The sequence below is a fragment of the Patiria miniata genome, unplaced genomic scaffold (assembly GCF_015706575.1).
Source record: "Patiria miniata isolate m_02_andy unplaced genomic scaffold, ASM1570657v1 HiC_scaffold_16, whole genome shotgun sequence".
In the NCBI taxonomy this organism is placed as follows: domain Eukaryota; kingdom Metazoa; phylum Echinodermata; class Asteroidea; order Valvatida; family Asterinidae; genus Patiria; species Patiria miniata.
This window is the reverse complement of record NW_024037054.1, coordinates 344,008-371,667: the sequence shown is the minus strand read 5'-3', so window position 1 is coordinate 371,667 and position 27,660 is coordinate 344,008. Positions and strand designations below refer to the sequence as shown.

The following is a 27,660-nucleotide window of genomic DNA, read 5'->3' as shown; positions in this document are numbered from 1 at the left end:
ATTTTAATGAAATCTTCTGTCAGGTAGGTAGGGGCAAGATTGTTGGTACATTTGTACATGAGTACTGCTCGCAGGTAGTTAAATCGTTTTGGTAACGGCATCCAGCCTAGTGTATTAAATAATTCACTTGAAGGAGTATCGTACCCTTTACCTAGAATTAATCTGGCAGCACGTTTTTGGAGTTTAAACAGCTTGTCTGTGTGCATGTTGAATCTTTCTGACCAGATTTGCGAACAGTAATCAAAATGGGGTAAGATAAACGCATTATAAAGTAATTTGACAGAGTCAGCCGGAATATATGGTTTCACCCGGCGAATAATACCCAATTTTGCTTGTAAAGTACTCACAACCTTGTCTATCTGATCAGCCCATTTCATCTCATCATCAATGATCACCCCTAGACATTTGGTTTTATGAACTCTTTTCAGAACAATGTCATTTACCTCCACTCTGAAATCGACGACGTCTTTGAGTTTTGCTCTAGATCCTATGATCATCACATTGGTTTTATCATAATTTAAAACAAGACGATTTGTATTCAGCCAGCTAGAGATCTGCATCAAGGCAACAGATAATTTGTGTTCGACATCCGCAGTCGTCTTGCCATTAACTGTGAGAGTTGTGTCGTCGGCGTACATGTCAACAATACCATTATTAACCGACGAAGGCATAGAGTTAACATAAATAGAGAACAACAGTGGGCCTAGGATAGAGCCCTGTGGAACACCATTCACAACACTCTGAGATTCGGAATAGGCTTTGTTCAAATAAACTCTTTGTGTGCGACCTGACAGGTAGCTAGCAAACCACTTCAGAGCACTCGCTGAACAGCCAAGTGAGCTTAATTTAGTCAAAAGAATTTCGTGGTTGACTGTATCGAAAGCTTTTCTGAGGTCTATGAAAGCCACTCCTGTCAGGTCGCCACGTTCAACATTCCTGCTTCATTGATTGACCAGTTTGACAAGAATTGTGGTTGTGGAGTGCATTGGGCGAAATCCTGACTGATTAGGATGCATTAGATCATGTTCATTGATAAATTCATACAACTGATCACAAACGGCTCGCTCTAAGATCTTACTTACAATTGGCAAGATAGAAATGGGACGATAGTTACCTACATCAGAGGTATTGCCAGACTTAAAGATTGGTACCACTTTGGCACTCTTCAATCCTTCGGGAACATGTCCATGCATCAAGGACATATTTATGATTTTGGTTAAGGAATGAAGGATGGCAGGGCAAGCAACTTTTAGTAAACGACAGCTGAGTTGATCATCCCCTGTAGCTTTGTTAACATTCATAGTCAGGAGAGTTTTTTCAACAAAAGCAGGCGAGACCGGCCTGAGATTAAAAACACAATCGTTACCACCTGATACATCGGTGAACACAGTAGGTGTTGTGACAGGCAAGTCTTTTGTGACGTTTTGCGCACAAGTTACAAAATAATCATGAAATGCATTAGCAATCTGATCACTGTCACTGCAGTCTGATCCATTGACCTCAATCGAACTGGGGAGAATACGGCCTTGCTTCGGGGTTACTTCTTTAAGGCAACTCCAGATCTTTTTGCTGTTACCAGCATTATCACGGATCAGACCACAGTAATGATCAGTCTTTTGCTTCTGCATCATGTGTGTTACTTTATTACGTAAACATCTATACTCATTCCATAAATTCTGACAATTATGTTTGACGGCAGCCTTATGGATCTGATCACGTTCTTTCATCAGCTTAACAATGTCGTCTGTGATCCAAGGACAAGCATTTTGCCTAATTTTCTTTTTACAGAGTGGAGCATGCAGGTTCACAATTTCCATAAAACTATTTAACCAGGTTTGCCAGGCTAGTTCAATGTCAGTTATGTTAACAATAGCATTCCAAGGTACATTTTCCAAATCATGAATAAAATCTTGGACAATCATCTTCTTGAATGGTCTATACTCAATATAATTATGACCTTGTTGAGTGGATGATTTAAAATTAAAACAACGAACTGAATAAGTTAAAAAATGATCACTTATACTAGTACAAAATACACCATTATCAGTAAAAACATCTGGATTATTTACAAATATTAAGTCGATGAGAGTGTTGCTATGACTGGTGACCCTTGTAGGGCTGGTGATCACTTGAGCAAATCCATATAGAGAAGTATAAAATTTCAAGTTATCAGTATTGATATTAGTGACACCATCCATAAAATTACAGTTAAAATCACCCAATAAAATGCACTCCTTGTTTTCAGTTGAGGCGGTTGCTAAGACTTCATCTATTTTATCAAAGAAATCAATACTCGTGCTCGGTGGCCTATAAAATGCACCAACAAGGACAGGCGATTTATATTGATTATACTTCACTTCAATCCACACACTTTCAAGAGCCGCAGACTCAAGATTATGTCGCCTGGTAACCTGGACATCATTTGAAACATAAATAGCTACACCGCCACCATGTCTAGTTCTGTCACTTCTTAGTATGGAGAAACCGTCAATACATAACTCCTCATCCGAGATACTAGAGTCACACAGCGTTTCGTTCAGACATATAACATCGAAAGGTCTATGCTTCAGCAAGAGACGAAGTTCGTCTATCTTACTATTATACAAATCTTTGCTCCACATTATTGTGGATGAGAATGTAATAAGGTAAGATTCAGGATTAAGATTAGGATTAATATATTTTGGACAACCCACATTTTACCCAGATGGGCCCCACAGCTAACCCATATGGGTTATCTGGGCTGGCCCATATGGGTCCCATAAGGATCTTGGGTGCAAAATTATCTGGGGCCCATATGGGTCCGCCCATATGGGACCCATATCTTGGCCCAGATGGGACCCATTAGAGCTTCCCCATATTTTACCCAGATGTTTGCCCAGGCGGGCCCCAGACATAACCCATATGGGTTTATCTGGGCTGGCCCATATGGGTCCCATAAGAATCTTGGGTGCAAAATTATCTGGGGCCCATATGGGTCCTCCCATATGGGACCCATATCTTGGCCCCTATGGGGCCCATATGCCATATGCCACCCCATATGATTCAAAAGTCGCGAAGCCTGTACGATATGGATTATGTCAGCCGCGTTTTTCGCAAAAAAAACCCTGTACGTATCTGTGGTTGTAAAGGCACGAAAGGGGTACGTACATTTAATACAAATCTTTGCTAATTAACACAACGTCCAAACGTTGTGTTTGAAAGGATTGATTCTTCAAAATCACAACTTTTAACATTTTAAAGATGGCGTTGGCACGTAAAACGGATAAACTGCAGCCCTAATTATAATGTACCGTATTTTGGTACATTTAAATTACACAATTCCAGGGGTTAGATCGCGCAAGGCATGATGGGAAACAACATGGCGCTGCAAGATCGTACCCACGGGGCACGAGGTTGCTTCAAAGCGTCTCCGCGCGCAGAATGACGAGTTAGCGCTCTAGTAATTTATTATAGCTCTATGGACTTGATCAATCTGCCATCGGCACCCCCCCCCCTCGAGTGAACGCACACGTATTCATCGACGCATATGCAGCAACGTTGCTTGACCAATCAAAGTAACCAATTTTTGAAGACTCGTTTGTTATTTTCAGTAGGTATGGAAGGCTGGATAACAATCTGCAAAAGTTTTAAAATCGTACTCTTAATTTGTAGATTTCAAACACATGATATTTGGATGATTATGTTAAGATCATCCGTTCTTGGATGAAATTGATAAAGAACACGACATTCAAATGTTATTCAAAACAAAAGGGAATTTTTGTTGTGGTTTACCTTTAAATATGTTGAGATCCATTAATAGCGCCACGTGTTGTGCGTACCCAGAGCCGTTTCAAAGCATTCGAACGTAAGCGTGCGTGTGTCTGTTTCTATCATAGAGCTATATTAAAGCTACAGTCCATCATTTGTAATTTGTGCATTTTGTTCTTTTGGAGTAACAAGAGAGTTCAAAATCTCATGAAGGATACTGAGCAACTAACCTGATGAAGATTCAGCTAAGCTTCAGCTGTACATTCCGAGAAAAACAGCATTCTAAGATCTCAATTTCAAATCAAAAGTTACGAAATCATGTTTTGAATTGTTTTGAATTGCAGCTATACGCGACGTCGTGCACTGATCCGACGAATTATAACAACCGCGCGCGCGTGTGCGTCGTTAATAACAAAACGAACTACTAATTTAAATTTTCCTACGGTGCTTCTTAAGAATCACCGTTGGAAATGCCTTCTTTCGTTGATTACTTCAAAATGACAACTTCCGAGAAAGAATAATTTCACAGGGAGTTTAGTTCCCTTATAAGGGAACTAAACTCCCTGTGGAATTATTCTTTCTGGGAAGCTGTCATTTTGAAGTAATCAACGAAAGAAGGCATTTCCAACGGTGATTCTTAAGAAGCACCGTAGGAAAATTTAAATTAGTAGTTCGTTTTGTTATTCAGCGCAGCGCGCACAAGTATTGGAACGACGCACACGCGCGCGCGGTTGTTATAATTCGTCGGATCAGTGCGCGACGCCGCGTATAGCTGCAATTCAAAACAATTCATAACATGATTCAGTAACTTTTGATTTGAAATTGAGATCTTAGAATGCTACTTTTCTCGGAATGCACAGCTGAAGCTTAGCTGAAACTTCATCAGGTTAGTTGCTCAGTATCCTTCATTAGATTTTGAACACTTTTGTTGCTTCAAACGAACAAAATGCACTAATTACAAATGATGGACTATAGCTTTAATCATGGAGGTATCTACATTGTATGTCTGTACCATGTTACACAAGGGCGGATGGGGGGGGGGGGGGGGCGCCAACGGGGGCTATGCCCCCCCAAAAAAAACCCCCAAATAACCGAACCCAATTTATTTTAGTGATATCGCTATAAAGCTTGGCAGGCACTGCGTACACCACCATCTTTTCCTCCTAACTTGAAAAAATGCTCAAAGTTGTCAGAAATTACCGCAAGGCGTTTTAGAATCCAAACAATTTTCGGGGCCCTATCGGGCCCCAAACCCCAACCCGTGATCTTTTTGACACACTTTTTGAGGGACCGATTTTTTTTGCCCCCCAAAAATTGTGTTCTGGATCCGCTCCTGCATCTATGTTAATAATGAATTGGCAAAACATACCTCAAAGATGGCTCTTGAACAAGTGACCAACGACTGCATTGGAGACTACGCATTTAATTATGTGACAGCTACATGCTATAGCGTCGCCGCATGTGGCGCTATACTTCGACTACTGGTATCGGCCATGGTATATCGGCCGGGTTGAAGGTGCCGCGCGCGCTGCTGATGCAATGCATGAAGACTTGCTGGTCTATTCTGGCTCTGGCATGTCTGGTGGGGAATGCTGCGCAAACACCTCCTAAATGGTTATCTCGCACAGGTTAGTTGCTTCGTTGTCCATTTGTCAGCTGTCAGTTTGCAAGGAACCTTAAGGTACAACTAACATTATACATTACTAGAAATGTAGAATACACTGATTTTTACTCGGGCACAATTGCACAATTGCAGAATACCCCGCCACTTACCTATTCCCACCTCGTATCCGGATACGCGGATACGGAGTCACGCTTGGATGCTCAACCAAAACCACACGCGTGTGCCACCCCGTATCCCCGTATCCACTTCCCGGCACCTACTTTGTACTCCTAGTCCTAGAACTATGACGAGGCTCCACGTACATGTACATGACGTAGCTCCACTACGTGGAGCCTCATACTAAGTTCTAGGAGTACCTACTTTCATGACTTTGGACTTACACGTTTTTCCCCTGCTCGAGCTCCCCATTCAACTCACGTTGTCTCTGCCTTCGTTAACATGAATACCAACATGGATCATATGGTTATGGATGCTTTGTTCTCAAAAATATTTTCCTCCGCTAAAAAATAACGCAGTGGCTATCGTTATGTATGGCAGCCTTAATGCATTTCCCATTTTCTTTCGTTACGGTAGACTGCAACTTTTATAAAAACATGAGAAGAAAATATAAAATTAGAAGGAAAAAAAGTGAATTTGAACGTTATGAAATTTGGACTTTGTTTCCCTTTTAAAAAAAATGCTCCAAAGCCTCAGGTTAGAAAAGGAAAAAAGTTTGAGTGCAAAACTGAGATGTGAATCTGCAACCTCGCGGTGCAAAATCCTACCCTCTAACTCTATCGACTGAGCTGTCGCACTAGGCCTACTCGCTAAAACGTGGGGAAACAAATAATTATATACCTGTGTGCGTATCAAAAAAGTATCGTAGAGGGCGCTAAACAACGGCTGCCGTAACGATAGCCACTTCGAAAAAATAAAGTCCACCCCGTATCCGCGTATCCACTTCCTGGCACCTACTTTGGACTTACATGTAGATTTATTTAACCCCTGCTTCCCATTCAATTCACGTTGTCCCTGCTGGCCGCATTTCTAAATACAGGGAAATAGCGCCCTCTTTAGACCCTCCAGCGCTCAAATCCACCCCGTATATTGTATCCGCGTATCCACTTCCCGACATATACATGTAGGCCTACTTTGGACATTTCTGCAACATTTTCCGACTGCGTAGCCATTTATTTTTGGGGGTAATTTTCACGTGGCGGGGTATTCTGTAATTAGTCCTTTAGATACTAGCTCTACTGAGTGGAGCGTTGAACTACGGTACCTTCCGTACAAACGCTCCACCAATTTGGCATTACTAGACACTGTAGGATACATGTATGTGCACAAATTTATGTTTGGCCTCATGGTTCATGCACCATTTTCAGTCCCATCCGCAGATAAAAAGAACTGCCCTGGTATCATTGCCAGCATATATGTAGACCACAAGTTTGGCTGCATTGTGTATGTGGTTACTGTAATCATGCTTTTGGTCGTGTACACACATTAGTGCATTCGTTACATGTAAGTTTGTCTTTTTATGTGATATTCATGTTGTTTTCTTACACTTTTGTCATCACAGTGGGTACGTGTATGCAAACATGTCTGGATAAGAGAATCTTAGCATGTTCAAGAAAGTACTGCCTAAGCCAACTGATGTGTCCTGCCTAGGTAGGGCTCAGATATGTCTACATGTATATCACCATCTCCGTCTTTCCTGCTGTACTGAATTGTTGTACACCAGTCAGTGTAATTCATCAGTGGATCCCCCACAACAACCCGTGCAAGATGACAACCCTGCTCAGTTAATAAGGGAGACAAACTGCCTTGTATGCCAAGGTGTTGAGTCTGGGAACAATCAAAGAATGGCTCAGTGTGGCACTGGAGCACTCATCAGGTCGTCTGGTGCAAAAAACATTGGAAGCCAGTGCATGCACTACCTTGGTCAGCTTCTGCAGTTACGGCGATGGAAAAGTGGTCATTCAGTAGCACCTGCATTGGGTCATGTATACCCAGGTAACGGAGGAGGAAGTCGAGATTTGAAAAGGTTTCTGGAAGAGGTGAGTTGGAAATAAAAGCAGAAATACTAAAAAATGATTTTGTATAATATTTTAAGTGCATAATGATGTATGTAAATTTTTAATAAGGGAATAACTTAATAAAACTTTGTAAGTCAATAACGATGCAGGAGAGGCATGTGACCATGTATTATAGACTGCTAATGTTTGAATATGAGGCTCTATACAGTGTAGACCTACATGTGTATTTGGGGAAATGGATCATTCTGTTCCAAATTGTTAAAATATGTCTGTAACCAACTCGCATTTGTGTGAAATTTTTGAAAAGATGAGTAACACTAAACAAATTTGAGTTCCAAACTGAAATTTCAAGTAAAATTCAGTTTTGGCTCTCTGAGTGAGCCTACCTCCTTTTTCCATTTTCAATAGCAATATCAGTAAAAAGTTGTTTACACTCTAAATAGGGCACAAAAATTAATTAATGCACATATACATGTATCCTTTTTGCAGAGGAATTCTTCTTTCATGACATAACTCCCACTTTCAGGTCATGTTGCACATGGATCATTTAATTCTTGTGGTTAACCTTAGGTTGGTACAAATCCCAAGGAAGCCCGATATTGGTTGAAGCAGTTTCAATTGGTAGGAGGTTCAACACCATCCAGGCCATTTGCTGTAGTACAAGTTGATCAAGAGATATTCCAGCATTCTCAGCAGGTGGGTTGGTGATATTCAGTCACATATATACATGTACATGTATATATTGTATGCCTTTTTCTCATAATTATAGAGAAAAAAAATATGTACATGATCCAAGTGATGTTCTTCAAAGGAAGGTCTACTCGGACCATCTTTGAACATCACCAAAAAAGCATAAAATTGTCATTAAAGTTGACATGATAGGACATCTTACAAAAGAGATCATTGTTATACATTACTAAACCCTAACCCTCCAGGGCTGGGTATTTTGGCTAGAAACCCTGCTAGACAAGCCTGTGCCCCCCCCCCCCCCCCCATTTACCCAAATGCCCCTCTTGCCAACATAAATGTGCCCCCTCGAGCATAAATGTGTCAACATTTAAGCACGGATGTGCCCCCCTCCCCCAAAAAAATACTGGATATGCTGCTGCACTGACGAAGATGCCTTTTTTTACTGAGCAAGTGCCCCTTTTTGGTAATGCCCCCCCCTCCCCCAGTTTAAAAACCGTTCCACTGCTGCTGGGGACTAGCTCCCATTGTCTCAGAAGTGACCATTTACATTCAGTGGCACACCCAGGATTTAGCTTGGGGAGGGGGGCTCACAAGTGTTCTTAAAATTTTTTTTAGAAGTTTGAATTTTTCAAAAAATGTTGCCCAAAATTGTTTGCTGCAGAAAAAAAGTTGCAAACAGGATTTTTTGGGGGCCACATACATATCACCACGGTCAAAAAATTGACCCCCCTCTAAAAAAACACACAAATTGACAATCTCACAAAAATAAAATAAACTGACAACAAATTGAACCCCCGGGACCACGCACGCATTGAAGTCGTTGCTGTGCACGTATCGTGGTCTCCATTATCAATAACCCAAACGTGATGATACAATTCGAGAATTAATTTGCTGGATTCAACTCAAGCATTAACCCTTACCCTACTTGACCCTCCAATGCATGCCAATTGTGCCTCAAGAAAATCTCCTATGTTTTTTGCATGGCCCTCCAATATCTGCCATGTCATTTCAAGGGTAACTGGACAGGCACTCCAATACATGCCACAGAGAACAATGAGAGTCCTCTGATAACAAAGTGAGTGCCCCAGCTGGTCAGTATCAGGCACCCTCCAGGGCCTCCAACTCCTGCCAATTGGAGCCTTCACTGTTAAGACTTGTTATCTGCCAAATAACTGCAGCTGGAGGGCATTGGCATAACCAACTGACATGCAGTAAACTACCCTCAGAGAGTAAGGGTTAAGGAGGTAATTCAGGGTAAATCAAAGCCAATGAGTGCAATGAATCATGTGTGCAAAAGACCATTTATGTAAGTTGGCAAAATGAAGACTTACAGCAGATATCGGCATTCGCGTAAGTCGTCACAAATTCTCGGGTCCCAATGGTGCTGGTTTAGCCGGAGTTTACTGTATTCATGTACATCGTACAGTGTATAAATGCATGAGTTTGAATGGAGGTTGTGTAAAGAAAGAGTACAATGGAAATCCTTGTTTGACATTAAATTACAGACACTTATAATCCAGCACTAGCCAACTGGAGGATGTGGAGCAGTTTGCCGAGTTGGGGATGGTACAACCCTGGATCATACGTACTACATATACAAATTTATAACACACCTCTTGCTTGTTCTTTATCCTGGTTGGCTGAAACGTGGTCACGTGTGATTCACTACTGTAGGCTAGTGTATGAAACTTGCGTCAGCGTGAACTAGATGCGCGTCGAGACATCGCACACGTAATTTCCAGAGTAGAGTGCCTGGTCGGGCACTATACTTAAAAATGTTTGACTGGTTGTTACCAGTCAAACATTTTTGAGTATAGTTTTGTCAGCGCCCTCTGACAAAACTCAAACTCAAAAATTTAATCTAGGGAAACTAAAAGCGTTCCATTAATTGTTGAATTGCTTACGATTGAATTGCTTATGAGTTAATTGTTGAATTAAAACAGTTCAGTAATAAAACCCTGAAAGGTTTCTTTTCTTATTATATATTTTGGACAGAGGTGAGTTATAAAACACATATGGACTGGCATAATTCGGTCACTAGTACATTGTACACATGTTTGCCCCCTCGGGCCTGTGAGTGACCAGAAGAGGGTCCTATTTCCCTCGGCCTTCGGTCTCGGGAAACCCTCTTCTGGTCACTCACAGTCCCTCGGGGTGCATAGACGTGCACTAGTGACCGAATTATGCCAGTCCATATGTGTATAATATAGCCTTGTATTTCCAGTAGCCAGTGGTAACATGAAGACATCAGAAAGAATTGAATAATTGCTCCGAATTTTACAATGTAGTTTGAGATCTATAGTTATACTGTGCATGTATGATCAGTTACAATTTCCATTGCAATTCTCTCCAGCTGAAGGCCCTGAGTTCTACCCTTGCCTTTCTACATCGTAACGACATGAAATTGCTTGTTGTCCATGGAGCTAATCTGCCTGATGATAAATACTTATCCGATCAGGAGTTGCAGGTACAGTAACTTAGTGTTTCTTTCACTAGACATTTAAATTATTTCTCCATCTTTTCATTAATTGTGACAAATATGAATTGAGTTAGTCAGGCTAATTGATGGCTGAGTACGGCCATGCCACAGCCCACCTTAAATGAAGCTCACTAACGTGTCCATATCAAAACCTCATGAATCAATGTGATGAGATTGTCTCTGTACACTTATTTAATGAAAATGCACACTGAAGCACAAAATAAGTTAGTTTATCTACAGGTACACCTACACTGCACCTACTTACAGTGTATAGTAAGTTTTATATTACTGGCATACAGATCCTTGTCATTTGATTGGTGGAACTCACATCATGTGACATTCATTATTGCTCCCATTCACTCCGGGGCTCAAAAAGTCCCATTCACCATGGGCGAATTTACTATTTAACAGTTAAGATCATCCTTGTTCTGTGGCCCAGTATTTGTGTGTAAATGCATGCTGGTGTGCGCGTTGAGCATTGCGGGTAGTGCGTTTTGTTCCCAAGAGCCAGTAGCTACAGAGTTCGGTTCAAACATTTCGTGAAGGGGTGGTTTGGAAGAGAGAAATGCAATTCTCATCAATTTTGTATTGAAATAGAAATTCATTTTAACTGTAAATCATATGACAAAGATATCTGTATGTCAGTTATATAAAACAAATATTGAGTAGCTTTATATTGTGACATGGGAGGAATATTATCGCTCAGTAAAATCTGGCTTTTTCCATAGAAAAGTCCAGATTGCACCTTGTGACAATATTCCTCCCATTCCAGTCTGAGCCACTCAATATTTGTATAATAATCAAATATCATTTGCTTTAGACCTTTGAACATTACACATATGTGTACATGTACATTATTGTAGTTCTATAGTACATTTATGTGTAGTTTAAAATCACAAACTTGATGATATTACTGATTTGAATTTTGAAAATTTGGCAGAGCTATGTACATATACATACACCTATACAATTACACGGAAATATATGATAATAAATAATAATAAATGAAATAATAACATAAAAATAAAAAAGCTCTCATGAAGTTGAGATTTTCTTAATTTTTTAAATCCCAAAGTATGTAAGTTTTCCAAATGAACCCTGTACAAATTTATCACTATTTGGACAGTCCTTTAAATTGTTCCAGCTTTGGAGTTACTCTAGGGAAGAAGTGAGTCTTACATGTGCAGCACATGAAAGGAGACAGTGAAGGACTGTAGAAAAATTGAAGGATTTCACACAAGGATCGCCTGTATTTCTTCTAGACATCAATCATTTTTGTTATTACATGTACACTCAACAATTTACTGTTCAAGTTATGAGATCAATGAAGTGATCAGTACAGGTTCTTGGTAATGCAAGGCCTTACGACATGAATCTGTTATGTGTTAGTTATATATGTTGCACATAAACTACACAAGCTTGAAAATAGTTCATAGTATACAATCATGTATGTAAATTGGTTTGACACCGTGCCCTTCTCAACTCTGTCACGTCATTTTGTACCTAAACATAGCCAACTGGTTAATTTCATTCCACAGAACAGTCGTCATCAAGTAACAACAGAAACTATGGTGATGGTTAACTTCCTGGAAGCCAGTGGGGCTCCTGCACATCCCATTTTTTCGGGGAGTAATGTCCTACGAGCTGAAAATGTTGGAAGAGGGACTAAGGGGAAGGTTATCAATGTCAACAAGGAGGCACTAGAATGGTGCATCAGGTACTGACCTTGAATGCTATACATGTATTCATAAATACCTAGGACAGTTTACCTATTCCTATTGGTTGAAAGCCCATCACGTGGGTTGTTTTAAACCACCGTTTAAACACCGCTCAGTGTTAAAATTTGGGACCCCTGCTCCGCACCACATGCGCGCAGAACACGCCGCATGCGCTAGCTTGAGAACCAGACTATGCACATCGCCTGCACCATAGAATGGACCTGAACATAGAGTAAAATAGTAGAACGCATTCACGCAATGAGAAAGTTTGTCAACTTTTTCACCTATTATGGTTTTTGACTGAAAAGGTATTTAAACGCTTATAACTGTTCCTCACACTATGGTCCTTTCATTATGCTCTTAATTTGCCTATTGCAACAAAATATTATGTACATTATACACGTACAATTATTTGTCTGCCCCTGAGGGTGTTTAAAACCTGCAGACTAGATCTCAAGAGACAGTTTTTTGGTTCTACCACGGTTAGTTTTAACAGCTTTTTAAAGTCTTTGAGAAGTAATAAAAGGATAAAATCAATTTTACATCCTGTTTGAAATACTGTTGCCATAACTGGGCAAATGCCCCAGCTCAGCTATGTGTAGTTAATTCCAGAGTTGTAATGACTCGACTCGAGTCCGACTCGAGTCACAGTTTATGGTGACTCGACTCGACTCGAGTCTTTGTGGGTAAAAGACTCGACTCAACACGAGTCACTGCGAGCAAATGACTCGACTCAACTCGAGTCCCTCATCAGGAGACTCGACTCGAGCGACCGCTGATAAGACTCGAGTCCCAAAAAATAAATGCAAAACTTTGCAAAAAATATTTGCAGTGACTTACGGAGCAAAATGTATGTTCGGCGTCATTTTGCGAACACAGTAAGGTACAGCGGCCGCTTGTCATGTACAAACATACATCGTGTCACAGACTCCCACTTTGTGGTTCTGGAAAGCACAAAATACTAGCCGGGAACCGGATTTTAAACACATTTTCCAATTTTTAGTTTCATTATTGGCTGTGGGCAATTTTTCATAAGTCATTGTTCCCAATTCATCCAGTTTCTTCCCATGTACTGGCTCACTCTGGAACTCCTTACCTGTATCCTGTTTTCCAGTTGATAATAGTCTGTCCCAGTTCAAGCGCAACGTCAATACTGATCTTTCTACTTGAAGTAACTTTTCTTTTTCTTAGATTTACTTTGATCCCTTCTTTGTGTAGCCCTTACGTCAAGTGGCTCTTAAATAGGGCCTTGTGATGGGAGACGCTCATTTAAAAAAAAAGGTGAAAAGGTTCTATGTGTCATACAGACTGTTATATTAGCACCTAGGGTGTGAAGGTGCTGTGTGTCATACAGACTGTAATAGTAGCACCAATGCCATGAAGGTGCTGTGTGTCATGCGGACTGTAATAGTAGCACCTAGGACGTGAAGTTGCTGTGTGTCATACAGACTGCAATAGTAGCACCTAGGATGAGAAGGTGCTGTGTATCATACAGACTGTAATAGTAGCACCAATGCCATGAAGGTGCTGTGTGTCATACGGACTGTAATAGTAGCACCTAGGACGTGAAGTTGCTGTGTGTCATACAGACTGCAATAGTAGCACCTAGAATGAGAAGGTGCTGTGTATCATACAGACTGTAATAGTAGCACCAATGCCATGAAGGTGCTGTGTGTCATACAGACTGTAATAGTAGCACCTAGGACGTGAAGGTGCTGTGTGTCATACAGACTGCAATAGTAGCACCTAGAATGTGAAGGTGCTATGTGTCATACAGACTGTAATAGTAGCACCTAGGACGTGAAGGTGCTGTGTGTCACACAGACTGTTATAGTAGCACCTAGAATGAGAAGGTGCTGTGTATCATACAGACTGTAATAGTAGCACCAATGCCATGAAGGTGCTGTGTGTCATACAGACTGTAATAGTAGCACCTAGGACGTGAAGGTGCTGTGTGTCATACAGACTGTAATAGTAGCACCTGGGACGTGAAGGTGCTGTGTGTCATACAGACTGTAATAGTAGCTACAGGTATAGTACTTTGGTTTCTACGGGTACAGTACTTTTGGCCTGCACAGCAAGATACCAAAAATAGCGAATACCATGTGACTCACTCTCGGCCAATCAATATACAGAAACTGTTGGTGAGTTGTTATATAATAGCACCTAAGGCGTGAAGGTGCTGTGTCATTGTAACATACATGTATTTTATATATTACCGCTATACTTTAAAGAAGAAAGGATGTGTGTTTGTGCGTGTTTATGGTGTAAATCGAGGACACACATGTGCAGCATCATCGAGTAAATGAAGACAGGAGTCAAATCAAGGACGTTTTCGATTAGAAAATGTGTACAAAACCAATGGGAGCTGTTGCAAAAAAGTTAAGAGTATGAACAAAAGACCGATGATGAGGAACAATGGAAAATCCTTGATTAACAGCATAAAAAAACCTGCTTGAGTATATGTGTGTGTTCACAAGTTGTTTATGAGTTGCTCGACTGTGAAGAAGGCGACAGGTGGCAAAGCCGCCTCCCTGCGCAGGGCGAGGCCAGAGCCTCATTACCATACTTAAAATATAATTAAACTGCTGACAGTGTCTTGCATTCTGCAATATGGCTGCAATATATGCACCTCAGCACCTCGTAAACCCTTATAAAGGTGCTTCATAATGGGTCTCATGTTTCTCATAAACTTTATTTACCTGCCTTTAAAAGTAGACATAATTACCAGCGCCTGGTAGATAGTGATACGTGTGCTATTTAAGACTCCGGTATTATTATTATTATTTTAATTCGTTTGTATTCAGTTCTGGTCACATCCCTGTGTTGAGCTCTATTGGAGAAACGAGCAGTTCTCAGCTGGTCAGTATAGATGCAGCACATGCCACAGCAGAAGTAGCTAAGGCTGTTCAAGCAATGAAAGTGTTGTTTTTGAACACAACAGGAGGATTACGAGACCGTTCAGGGAAGGTGAGGAAGAGTTTCTCTAGCTGTTTGATAGACATTTTTACATGGTTTCCATATTGTCTTGTATAACGAGAATTATCTTCAAGCAAACTTGATTCTCGATCCTGATTGGTCGATCCATGGCAACAACAGTGTGATATCCCATATACCAAAGTCTATATCGCACTCCGCGCATCGAACTATTCTACGATGCATGCGCCATTCCTAATGCACACACAGGTAATTGGATAACCGCTGGAAAGTTTGTGTACAGTGTGCCTATTTCATCTTTACTGTGTGTCAAGTTTGCTGGAAGATAAATCCGTTATCCCATTCGCGCTCATGGAAAATGGAAAAAGTAGTACGTCTGTGTTGTATATGCCACTCAGCCTTCAGCCTCTTTTCATATAGAACACCGATGCACGATATTGTTCCATCGCGCTCATGGTATAACTAATAATGTACTTACTGTTAATGCATGTATCCGCTGTCAAGAGTATAATGCCAAGCCAATATTTTCCATACATGAACATGCATGAATTATTACTGTATGTGGCAACTTCAAATCCACATTTAATGAAATATATGTCCATAAAACGCAGACCAATAGGACACAAAAATTACACATATGCGTGTACACACAGCTTTATATTGCATTGATGCATCTGTATGATATATTTTATCTAATGAAACCATCTCAAAATCATTGGACATAGTGACTGTATTTGTTGTAAGGTTTTGGATTCAATGTCACATAGATCCTATGAATTGTGTACTGATACAAAACAATTTCAGGGACAACAGAACTCACAATCGAATGCAGGATGGTAAAAACTTGTCGGATATTGAAAGGCCAAGTCATAGAAATTCCAGTTAATTATCAAGTTTTTTTTTAAAAGAGTAGGAGGGCCCTTGTATTTTATATTTTGTCTGCCAGTAGCTTTTGCATTCAAAATGGCTGACAACTTTTCAGTTCAAAATGACTGCCAGTTTTTTATTAAGTACATTGTATGCTACCAATAATCCACACATGTTCTATTGTGATTTAACCCAATATGGGTGTTCTTTTCAATTGCATTTTCACTTCAACAATACTAACAAACATCTCTACAAAAGCAATGGTCCCAAAGATCGATGATGCCAAATAAATGAACTTGTTTTCATGTTAAGGGACCGAAAAGCTCAATTTACTTTTTAACAAAATGGTTAAAATATTGATCAAAAGATTATGAATTTCTAACGTATGAGGGGGGTAAGTCTTCAAGGGAAACTTCAATTTAAAAAGAAAGAGTCAATAACCGCCAATTTCTCAATCTCTACACGTGCGTTTGTGTCCCTCGTATAGAACGAAACATGTGCGATGGCCTAGATCGTATAAAGTGAATGGTCAATTTTTGGCGAATGTGAACAGATCAACCAATGAGAGGATTAGTATCATACCACATCAGATGGTCTGCTATTTGTTGGTAGAATGTCAAATATCCATGACTTAGGGTCTGGTTCCCGTTCGCAAATGTAATTTTACATGCGTACACGTGACGTAGTGGTACCATAAATGGTACCACTACATCGGTTGTATATACATCCGATACTCCTTTTATTATCGAATTTGAAAAGTGTAATTGGCACAAGTTTGATTTTAAAAATACTTTATAAAAGGATGCGGCTTTAAAAAAGGATGCAGGCGGGGACGATCAACTGGTAATTTTGTAAACTTGGCCTAATTAAAAAAATAGGGGGGCCTATTTAGTAAAAAATCCTACATGATTTATTAATGAAAGCCTTTTGTTTTGTTGATGGCAGGGGCAACTTACCTAAGCACCAAAGATTCAAACAGAACTGACACAGTTAATTAAGCATCGTATTTTGCATCATACTGAGTCTGCTGCATGTTGATTAGTGAGAACATTTGTTAATTTTTACGTCGTGACATGGACAGAGTGGTGTTATCAATGTATGTGATAAGATCATTTTCTAAGTGTTTTCAGGTAATTTGCAAATGAACCATGGACCTTTATACTGGTGTATTTGTACGGCTTTCTTTCTCACTGTATTAGTCTGCAGAATCCATGGGGACTCAACAAGCAAGTCCTGATTATTGTATGTGGATGTTCAGTTTTAAACTGAAGACTGAGAAAACAAATTTGTGTCATGATGAAGAAGACTGAATAATAGTGATCTGAAGCAAACCCAGTTAAGAGAGAAGAAGCTTAAAAAGCCTCACAAGTCATAACACTTGTCAAACACACTCTGTGCATAGCTTTGACAAACTCATATATAACACTGACATTCTGATTTCTTCATTTTTGTTTTAGATAATAGAGGAGGTTCATATACCAGCAGATCTGGATGCCTTGATGAAGCAGTCGTGTAGTAGCCAAGACCATAGAACCAAAGAGCTAGTATCTGGTCTGGTAGCTGATCTCCCTCCATTGTCTAGTGTAGTCATCACATCAGCTAGGACTATCCTCACAGAGCTGTTTACACATCATGGTTAGTTCATTATCACCTTGCTCATTTCCATATACATCTACATATATTGTGTAGAATAAAAAAAGGGTTGCTGCATAGCGCTGATCAGTTGTATAGAAAACATAAAGATAAAACAGTTCTCACCAATAACATGGAGCCAAATTTTCGGACGGTCCGTAATTTGTCAAGGCTGGGTGGTAACTGCCGCGTCAGACATATGGAATGGAGTGAATTCCACGATACTGTGTGGAGTCAGTGTACTGAGCTGGAAAGTGATACGCTGCTTCATGCATTCGCGTTTCATGTCGGTTCTCATGACAACCAGGGCACACACACTCATGTCATCAATGGTGTTGTTTGATGTGGAGAAGTGTTGCGCCACCGCTCAGCCATGGGTACATTGCTTGACGCTTTGGAAGTGCTCGGTGAATCTGCTGGCCAATTGCCGCTTCATCTCGGGAAATGTATAGAAGGCCACATCGGGTGCAGGTGATACAGTATACAATATTGGCTGAAGTGCACATGAACGATCCCTTGATATGTAACTGCCCTTAGAACCCATTACATGGGAGACAGAGGGATCTACGTGGCGGCAGGTGTTGCAGCATGATTGCTTGCATGGTTCAGTCTTGCCAAGGCGGGATGGAGAAGTGCATTCAGACATGACCAGTGAGGTAATTAGATGATCACCAATGGATCCTGAACATCTGAGAGCACAGATGGGCCTACTATTTTGGTTCAAAATTGTGCCAGTGAGCGGGTCTGCCTGGGATGACATGTTGTGACAGAATGTCACACCTTTAGGTTCAGGGGGTGGAATGTGATGACGAGGGAATGCGATCATTCTGCCTGTTGGCGGCACATGGATGTAGCTCGGTTGAGGGCAGAAGAAATTGTCTTGTCTGGATAGCCATGACGCTGCAGAAGCCCTTCATTATTTAGGCTTGGACTTTGGAGTCAGACTCCTTGCTGCAATTCTGGCGGAGACAAAGAAGTTGCGCGTACGGGATGGCATTTTTGCATGAAGTAGGGTGGGTCATAATGTAAGTACGAATGATAGTCAGTTGGCTTTTAGAAGATGCTGGCCGACAGGCAGTTCTGACTGATGCTGACTACCCTATCTAGGAAGGATAAAGGCATGTTGCTGACTTCCGCTGTGAATTGAAGTGCCGGGTGGTCCTCGTTGGCAAAATTGATGAAATCAGTAACAGAATCTCCTCATGAGAACTGACGTGAAATGCAAAAGTATTGAGCAGCAGAACATCTTCCAGCTTGGTACGTTGACTCTGCACAGTATCAACGTGGAATTGAATGCGTTCCTTCTGCCTGACGGAGCAGTTGCCACCCCGCCCTGATGGACAGACTGTCCGAAAACTTGGCTGCATTTCATCAGTGAGCACTGTTTTATATATTTTTATGCCCCTTCGGCTTCGCCGCGGGGCATACTGTTTCCGCCTTTTCCTTCCGTGGGTTGGTGGGTGGGTGTGTGTGTGTGTGTATGTGTTTGTGTGTGGGTGTGTGTGTGGGGGGGGGGGGGAGGGATTATACAGCCTTTTTAAAATTCTGTTGTTGTTTCTGCTGTTTTTTTAATATATTCATGTACTCATCAGTTTACATAGTTACATGTGATTGCCTAATGCTGTCTACAACACAAGGAAATATTTGCTGCCATGTTTGACTACACATGACTGATCTATACACTGATTAGTGGGACATCTTATGTATTGCAAGCATATATCATGCTTTGTAAAACACATATCTGCATTACAGAACATAATGCATTAATACCTCATCTGAACTCTGTTCTTTATGAAATTTCATTTGTAGACTATGTTTACAGATTTTAACAATGTAAATTCTGGCATAAAGTATTTCTAGTTTTATTTATTAACAATCGACTGGAGACTTAAACCTACTGTTAATATTTGCTTAGGCTCAGGAACCATGTTCAAGAAGACGGAACGAATCTTTAAGTATTCAAGCTTAAAAGATGTGGATATTGACAGACTCAAGAAACTTCTAACAAGGTACCAAAATATACATTACCATTAACTGTAGTGCAATTCTCGTTTGCCAACAAGAGGTAGACATGCTTAATATGAGTATCAATTTGTCAGTCTGTAGGTGCTGTCTTCAGAATGGGGAATGTGACTAAAGTAATCAAGTACTGGCAACATGGTTGACAACTGTCCCCATTGTGTGAGATATTAAGGCAAGAAGCCAGGAAGCGTTGTCAAATGTACATTGAATCATGGCATAAATGAAGAAAGAAACAGACACAAAGATTGTGACACAACCTCATTTTCGTCATATGTACTCATAAGAGACATTTATTGAAAGTAGTCATATAAATTGTGGGTGAATTATCTGAATTTGACATGGTATTAGAGCCAACCTTTTGTGAACTTTGCCTCACTTTTGTTCTGAAAAGTTGTCAAAGTGCTGTTACATGCGCATAAAAGAGTTTGATTTGCATAGTTTGTACTAAAGTCTTGTGATGTTCTGTCATGTATGCGATGCCTGGTAAAAGTTTAAACAATTAAATTCAATCCTTTCTTGTTTAATGAAGATAGGGTTGTTATGAAACGTTAGAATTCATTTGTTTCATCTGATTGTGCATAGGTCCTTTGGGAGGGTCTTAAAGGACAACTACTTCCAAGAGCTTGAGGGTCGACTGCATACTATCTACCTATCAGAGGGATATAGTGCAGCAGCTATCATTACACAGGAGGTTGGGGTCACTATACCTTATCTTGACAAGTTTTCAATAAGTCTTCAAAGACAGGTAAGAATATAGATATTGTTTTAGACTTAGGTGGCCAGACCTCAGCAGTGCTTGGTTATGCACCCATGAGAGGTTTGGTATTGAAACTTCTCTGCTGTACTATACGCACCTCTACAAGTGGAAGAGTAGAAATGGATAGTTGAACTTTAACAGATTAACCAGTACAAATATAACTCTTCAAATGTGAAATTTAGTTTTTGAGAATCAATTTATACTTTTGCACACTTTTGCAGGCAATTCGTTTGCACAAGTGCACTTTGCACATGTAGATAAACACAATGCACACAAGCTTCATACATGTACATGTACATGTATACCCTGAATCTACAGGACATCAATGTCCATAGATCCAGTCTCATAGGCTGTCATGTGTATGTACTATGGTTGCTACATTTATGTACAATGTATGTGTAATACGGTCAATTTTGAAACAAGTGAATAATTACCAAATAAATCAGAAATATCTGTACTAAAATGTACCGATATTTCCAACATTAATTTGTAGGCATGATAAAAAAGTATATTTTTCTGAAAATCTAAGGTAATTAAAATGAGATCCAGCTTACAACTCTTATTAAAAGCAGTCCCTTCAGAGTTTCCCGAAACCGCAGTTTAGCTATTAGTTGAGACTGTCACAACAGTGATTTTCAATCGTTTATTGGCTTTTTCGCAAATTTGCGAAAAGCCTTTCTTTTTGTTCTGATTTTTCTTTCTTCTTCTTCTTCTTCTTCTTCTTCTTCTTCTTCTTCTTTTCCCTGGCAAATCCCATAGACTTTGTACACGTCTTTTCTCAACGCCACTTTGCCAATAATCTTTGTCGTACATCATTCAAAGGAAGCATAGGCATAGTCCTTATAGCATAGTTGTGTCCCGAAGAGTGACGTCATGATTACGTCATCATGGGTCACGTGACGTCATCACAAACGTGCATATTTTGAAGTCCTATATCTACTTAACTGTAAGTCCAATTGGGTTGAAACTCGGTATGTAGTTAGACTGGGATGTGTTATAGGTAAAAATTGAGGTGACGTCATGATGACGTCATCGTGCGATTTTATATGATTTTATTAAATTTCTGGACCTTTAAGCCATATCTCACGAATGCAAAATTCAAAATTCTTTTTGTATTATGTTTGTTAAGTAATAGGTATATGTACACAATTTTTGAAAAATGTGTGACGTCATCGTAATGTCATCAAAAATGTGATTTTTTTTTTTTTTTTAAACACATATAAGGGAAAGTCTGATCGTCATGAAACTTGGTGGATAGCTAGATAGTGGTACTGGTATTCAAAATCCAAAATGAAGTCACCATGACGTCATTGCATGATTTTTTATGATATTTTAAATATTTACAATTTCATTTGATTTTTCTGTGCGGCACTTTTGGCATTCATCTTTGTCATACATCGTTCAAAGTCAGCATATGCATTGTCCTTATTGCAAAAATGTGTCTTGAAGAGTGACGTAATGATTACGTCAACAAAATATAAACATTTGCAAAATGCGAAAAAGCCCTGTGTTCTGTTTTCAAACAGACATACAGCTCTAGTTGTTTTTCCCCACTTTGCCATTGAATCTCTGTACAAAAATGTACAGAGATATATTTCAACGGGTAAAAATGATGTTACATGTAAGTAAAAAAATATATATATCCATGATTAATCCACAATGTAGGGCAATGGTATACAAAAAACAGGGAACATTAAAAATGTTTTGATGTCCTTGAAATTTTAAGTAGAAAATAGCATACGTCTATTGTGTTGCCTTTCACTGACCCGCGCCGTAACAAATATAGGGGATTATCCCCAAGAGTCATGACATGTATTATGTTGGTTGAAATTCCTTTTGTGGCCTCCCAAGAAATAATGTTGGTGATCTCAGTTAGCCTGATTTGTTGTCATATAGGGTGAGGGTACCAGTGATATGCTGTGGAATTGTGTCAGGAGGGATTTTCCAAGTCTGTTTTGGCGATCCAGGATCTCCAACAAGGTCAATGCGTGGTGAGTGACAAAACATTCAACCTTTTTTTTGTCCATTTAAAAAAAAAATGAGAATTTTATCAGGCCTGTGTCTTTTATTGTCCATAGCAAGTTTTGATGTTTTTTTCCATTGGAATCGTATGGTAAGATGTTGCTGGGTCTGCAACTTGGCTGGGCAGCCACCATAAGCTTGCTGATGGAGTGGCAAGACTTCACACATCTTCCTGATGTATATCTGTCAAGTGTTTTCTCAAAGGTTCTCAGAAAATGCTGAGAAAATAACTTAAAATTCATCACAAAGTCAGTCATGGAATTGGACCAAAATTGGTAGCAAATACCCCGTGAAATGATTCAGCCTGGTATCGTTCAGAAGAAAATAGTAATTGCAAGTGGTTTTAAAAAGTGTGTGAAGAATACCCATCCACTTGGACTCCCACTTGGACTTTAAAACATCCCTTTTAAAATTAAAATTTTAACACTTTCTTCAAATGTTTTTTCTATCCTAAATGTGTACATCACTCCGCTATCCAAAAAACAATTCTAGAAAAGCTAAATCTGTTTTTGAATCTGTTTTCCCTTTCTTCTATCATGCAACAAATTGACCATGTGTGCTTGAATGCACTTACCGTGTAGTAGCCTCTTCAATGACGCCCATAATTTACACACAAAAACCCCTTTTTATGCCCCGCGGCGAAGCCGAAGGGGCATACTGTTTCCGCCTTGTCCTTCCGTGGGTGTGTGGGTGGGTGGGTGTGTGGGTGAGTGTGTGGGTGTGTGTGTCCGGACAAATCTTGTCAGCGCGATAACTTGAGAAATACTTAACATATGAACTTCAAATTTGGTTTGTGGATTGTCCTTGGTAATCCTAAGAAGCCTTTTGCATTTGGGGCCGAAAGGTCAAGGGTCAAGGTCACAGTGGCTGAAACAATAGAAATTTTGTCAGCGCGATAACTTGAGAAATGCTTAACATATGAACTTCAAATTTGGTTTGTGGATTGTCCTTGGTAATCCTAAGAAGCCTTTTGCATTTGGGGCCGAAAGGTCAAGGGTCAAGGTCACAGTGGCTGAAACAATAGAAATTTTGTCAGCGCGATAACTTGAGAAATACTTTACATAAGAACTTCAAATTAGGTTTGTGGATTGTCCTTGGCAATTCTAAGAAGCCTTTTGCATTTGGGGCCAAAAGGTCAAGGGTCAAGGTCACAGTGACTAAAACAAAAGAAATTTTGTCAGCGCGATAACTTGAGAAATACTTTACATATGAACTTCAAATTTGGTTTGTGTAATGTTCTTGGTAATCCTAAGAAGCCTATTGCATTTGGGGCCGAAAGGTCAAGGGTCAAGGTCACAGTGGCTAAAACAATAGAAATCTTGTATTTATTCTGAGATCATAGGGATTAGGGATTAATTCATATAAAACCTACAGAAGACACTAATGCTGTCCATGAACGTTCCATTTGACCAAGGTACATGTAAGTTGATGTTAGAGTGGTGTTATGTCATGGAAACAGTCACGGTTGCGGGGCATTTGTGTTTGTAAACACACCTGACTTGTTTAACATTTTGTTTAGTCCTTGAAAGTGTCGTCAAAGGTCTTATCTTTACTCCGTAGTTGTTAAAGGAAAGTCGTCAACATGACCAGTTTTTGTGGCCAAATTCATGAAGAAAAACAAAATGGTTAAATCACAACGGTAGTTTCATAAGAGTTGGCTGTATCGCTGTTCATAACTAGGAACTCCACAGGCTTAGAATTACGGTAAAGTCTTTTTTGTTTCTAGGTATTTTAAGCGTTCCGAAGGCAGCTGGAGCAACAGCAAATGGACAGTGTTTTGGTACGGCATCTCCAACCAACAGTTGTCCTACACACTAGTGGAATGGGCCGTCAAGAAGCCACAATCATTTCATGACACAGATGATGAAGATGAATGGACAGCCATCACGGAGTCATTATGAGGTACTAGAAAGATGCATATAAGAATTGATTGTCAGGAAGAATATATTCATGCAGGGACTACAGATTACCAAAGATAATGGCAGTTCCACGTAAGTGGGCACTAGTTATTTGATCTGAAAATGAATTTGTAAATAGAATTTGTACCACTGTCAAGAAAAGACTGACTTGAAGTCAGCATGTTTAGACATGTGTTAGAACTGAGAAGTACGATTTCCAGTTTTAGACACCTGTTTTGCATGGAAATTTCCCCTCGTTTCATGTATGTCTATTCAGTGATGATCTCCCCTTCAATTAACAAGTAATTAAAGGAATGTAGATGTTATCTTTTTAATACATGTATGTAGAATGAAAATAAGTTATTTTCTACTTGTATTCTGTGGGGAGTGGAGTGTCCCAATTTGGGCAATAGGCCCATGTCATAATGGAAGTTCAGAAACCTCCTTCATTGACACTGAATTCACCTTGAAGATTTTTTTTTTAAATTGATATTCTCGCCTGACCTGTTTTATATACCGAGCTGTGGAAAGAAATTATGAAGCTTATAATTGATATTTGCGGCTAGTATTCACTGTACAAAAAGTGAATAGCTTGAACCACTATGGTGTCCCCCTTCCAAACGGTAACCCACAAACAAAGGGATATGATCAAGCTATGAATGCAATGACCATTATTATGGTTTTATCATAAACTAGGGGCAGTAAGCTTTCCATTGATATCTTTATTGCATTCCTCTGGTCATGCATCACTGTCAGAGCTCTTTTGTATTGAAAATGTTGGGGCAAAAAAGTGTGAACACAACCAGACAAGTAACTTCAAGGAATATTCAAGTAAACATGAATAAAACAGGAGTTCCATCAATTGGTGGTCTGGTGTTGCAGCGTGAGTTACATTTTGAACATCAAAGGAATGGTTAATGCATCTTCCTAACAGCACCCCATCCCACAGACTCATTGCTGTCAGGAATCATGCTATGGGATGACCTCCCATCCCAGGTCACTGGATTGGACTCCTTGTGACCCTATTTTTTTTTTTAAATTGGGGGGGGGGGGGATATTTCAAGAACAAGGATTTCAAATCCTTGTTGTGTGCTATGTCGACTTCAGAATTTGTTGTGCAATGTAGCATGGTCCTCTCAATTTGAACTGTATTGTATTGGTATATTTTTAAGTGAGTTATAGTGATCTGTGTGTATTGTACTATATATTGGTTTAGTGGTGTTATGTAATGTCTTTGTTCAGAAATGCCAGTTGAAGCTGAATTTCTGTACTTTTTAGTGTGGATAATAAATTTGAATTTGAGTGGAATTTGAAAAGTCCACTGCCCAACATTCAGGATTTGCAGGTTTGCATTTAGCACGAGGTGGACAATTTACATGATCAACCTGCAGTGGTGAGATGGGCCATGGGAGATATGCACCACCGCTGTGGACTAATTAGGGCAGGCCATGTGCAAGGTGATGCATCTGGCTAAGGTGGTGAATCCTGAACGATTAATATTATCAATTGACAGTAATTATGTTTTGTTCATGTTTGCAAGTTAAATGTCCCTTGATCCTACTTGTTTTATGTCTGGATGTGCTTATCATGTTTTACCTAAAACTGTCCCAAGAAGGTTTTCATTTACCATTTTCAAGACAATATAACTTAGTGATGCGTAACAAGAGAAATGCATCCAAGATATCACTGGAAAGCTTACTGCCCCTAGTTTATGATTGACAATAATAATGGTCATTAAGTAAATAGCTTGGCTACCTTTTTTTTTTTGGGGGGGGGGGGGGAAGACCTTTGGGGGGGGGGGGGATACTGTATATTGCAAGGTTCTTGGTGATTGCCAGTGGGTACATATACATACATTACACACTATAATGAATTGATGGAATGAACTAATAACACTTCATATCGACACATATCAGCTGCAGTAGCTTCACTATCTTTCTGTTGAAAAGGTTTTATCTTGACTGCCACTAGCAAGTGGTTCAGTGTAGGGGCAATCCTGCATGCCATAATTATGAGTCTTTCCATGAAGTTGGGATACGCCTGTAAGATTTTAACACCTTTTGAAGTAAGGTATACAGGGTCACTCAGTGTAAATGTAAGTCATTGATTTTGTTAATTTGTCGGTGACTCTTCAAGATGTTTAAGAAAGTTTCAGGGCATTTGGATGTTTTTCAGCATGATATTTTAAAGAAAACAGACTTTAATAACGATGTAACATTGACACCACAGCATTTTTACCATATTTGGTAATTATTAAAAAAAAAAATTCAACAGTTTTCCCCCAGTTAATTAGCTAAGAACACTAGCATTTTGGAAATTTAATAAGAAGTCTTAGTGCTATCCCAAGAATTCTGCCAATTTCACAAAATTTCAAACAGCGTGACTCTTCAGCATCCACTAGCTGGTTTCTTGGAGTAGCACTAAGACTTTAATTCAAATTTACAAAATACAAGTTAGCAATGGTCTGTGTTGTTCTCAGCTAGGGGAAAGGTGTGCATACAACTTCCAAATTATGGTTAAAAAGGTGTAGTGGCCATGTTACATCGTTAGCCTGTTTTAATATAAAATATTATGCTGAATAGCATCCCAATGCTTAGAAATCTTTTAAAACAGAATGAGTCGTCCAAGCAAACAAGAATACCTTTTTGTCTGCTTTGAGCAACCCCTTATACTTAATCTGATGTCACAAACCCCCCCCCCCCCAAAGAAAGTAAGCATTTTCAACAACTTGTCAGAATGATAAAATGGAAATACAGTGTATAATGTGACCATGAGGCTGTTAGCATAAAAGTATTACTGTTTATAGAAATCCCTGTACATTAATAACCCCTTTTTGGGAAGACCTAAATGATCAGATTATAGACACTTGTTGATGAAATCACATTTTCTTATCCCAATTACATCAGGGGTTGCACAATGTGAAAGTCTGGGATCCGTTCCATCCCAATTACATCAGGGGTTGCACAATGTGAAAGTCTGGGATCTGTTCCATCCCAATTACATCAGGGGTTGCACAATGTGAAAGTCTGGGATCCGTTCCATCCCAATTACATCAGGGGTTGCACAATGTGAAAGTCTGGGATCCGTTCCATCCCAATTACATCAGGGGTTGCACATTGTCAAAGTCTGGGATCCGTTCCATCCCAATTACATCAGGGGTTGCACATTGTCAAAGTCTGGGATCTGTTCCATCCCAATTACATCAGGGGTTGCACAATGTGAAAGTCTGGGATCCGTTCCATCCCAATTACA

The 27,660-nt window shown here is 39.8% G+C and overlaps 1 protein-coding gene across 4 annotated transcripts in view; it reads left to right on the top strand.

Annotated features, from left to right (window-relative positions):
• Nucleotides 1-26,167, top strand: part of LOC119722608 (N-acetylglutamate synthase, mitochondrial-like) — a 32,135-nt gene extending 5,968 nt beyond the window's left edge. Inside the window, exons 1-11 of one of the 4 annotated variants that reach the window (XM_038192809.1) lie at nucleotides 4,612-4,633; nucleotides 6,930-7,407; nucleotides 7,957-8,082; nucleotides 10,430-10,543; nucleotides 12,094-12,272; nucleotides 15,081-15,243; nucleotides 17,535-17,712; nucleotides 19,625-19,718; nucleotides 20,314-20,476; nucleotides 22,385-22,479; nucleotides 24,237-26,167. In XM_038192809.1, coding sequence (XP_038048737.1) covers nucleotides 6,973-7,407; nucleotides 7,957-8,082; nucleotides 10,430-10,543; nucleotides 12,094-12,272; nucleotides 15,081-15,243; nucleotides 17,535-17,712; nucleotides 19,625-19,718; nucleotides 20,314-20,476; nucleotides 22,385-22,479; nucleotides 24,237-24,411 — 1,722 coding nt within the window. In that variant the 5' untranslated portion in view covers nucleotides 4,612-4,633; nucleotides 6,930-6,972 and the 3' untranslated portion in view covers nucleotides 24,412-26,167. Of the gene's footprint in view, nucleotides 1-4,611; nucleotides 4,634-5,230; nucleotides 5,429-6,929; nucleotides 7,408-7,956; nucleotides 8,083-10,429; nucleotides 10,544-12,093; nucleotides 12,273-15,080; nucleotides 15,244-17,534; nucleotides 17,713-19,624; nucleotides 19,719-20,313; nucleotides 20,477-22,384; nucleotides 22,480-24,236 lie in introns of those variants that run through there. The other 3 variants (XM_038192807.1, XM_038192808.1, XM_038192810.1) reach the window with 3 other exon arrangements.
• Nucleotides 26,168-27,660: the final 1,493 nt, after the last annotated feature.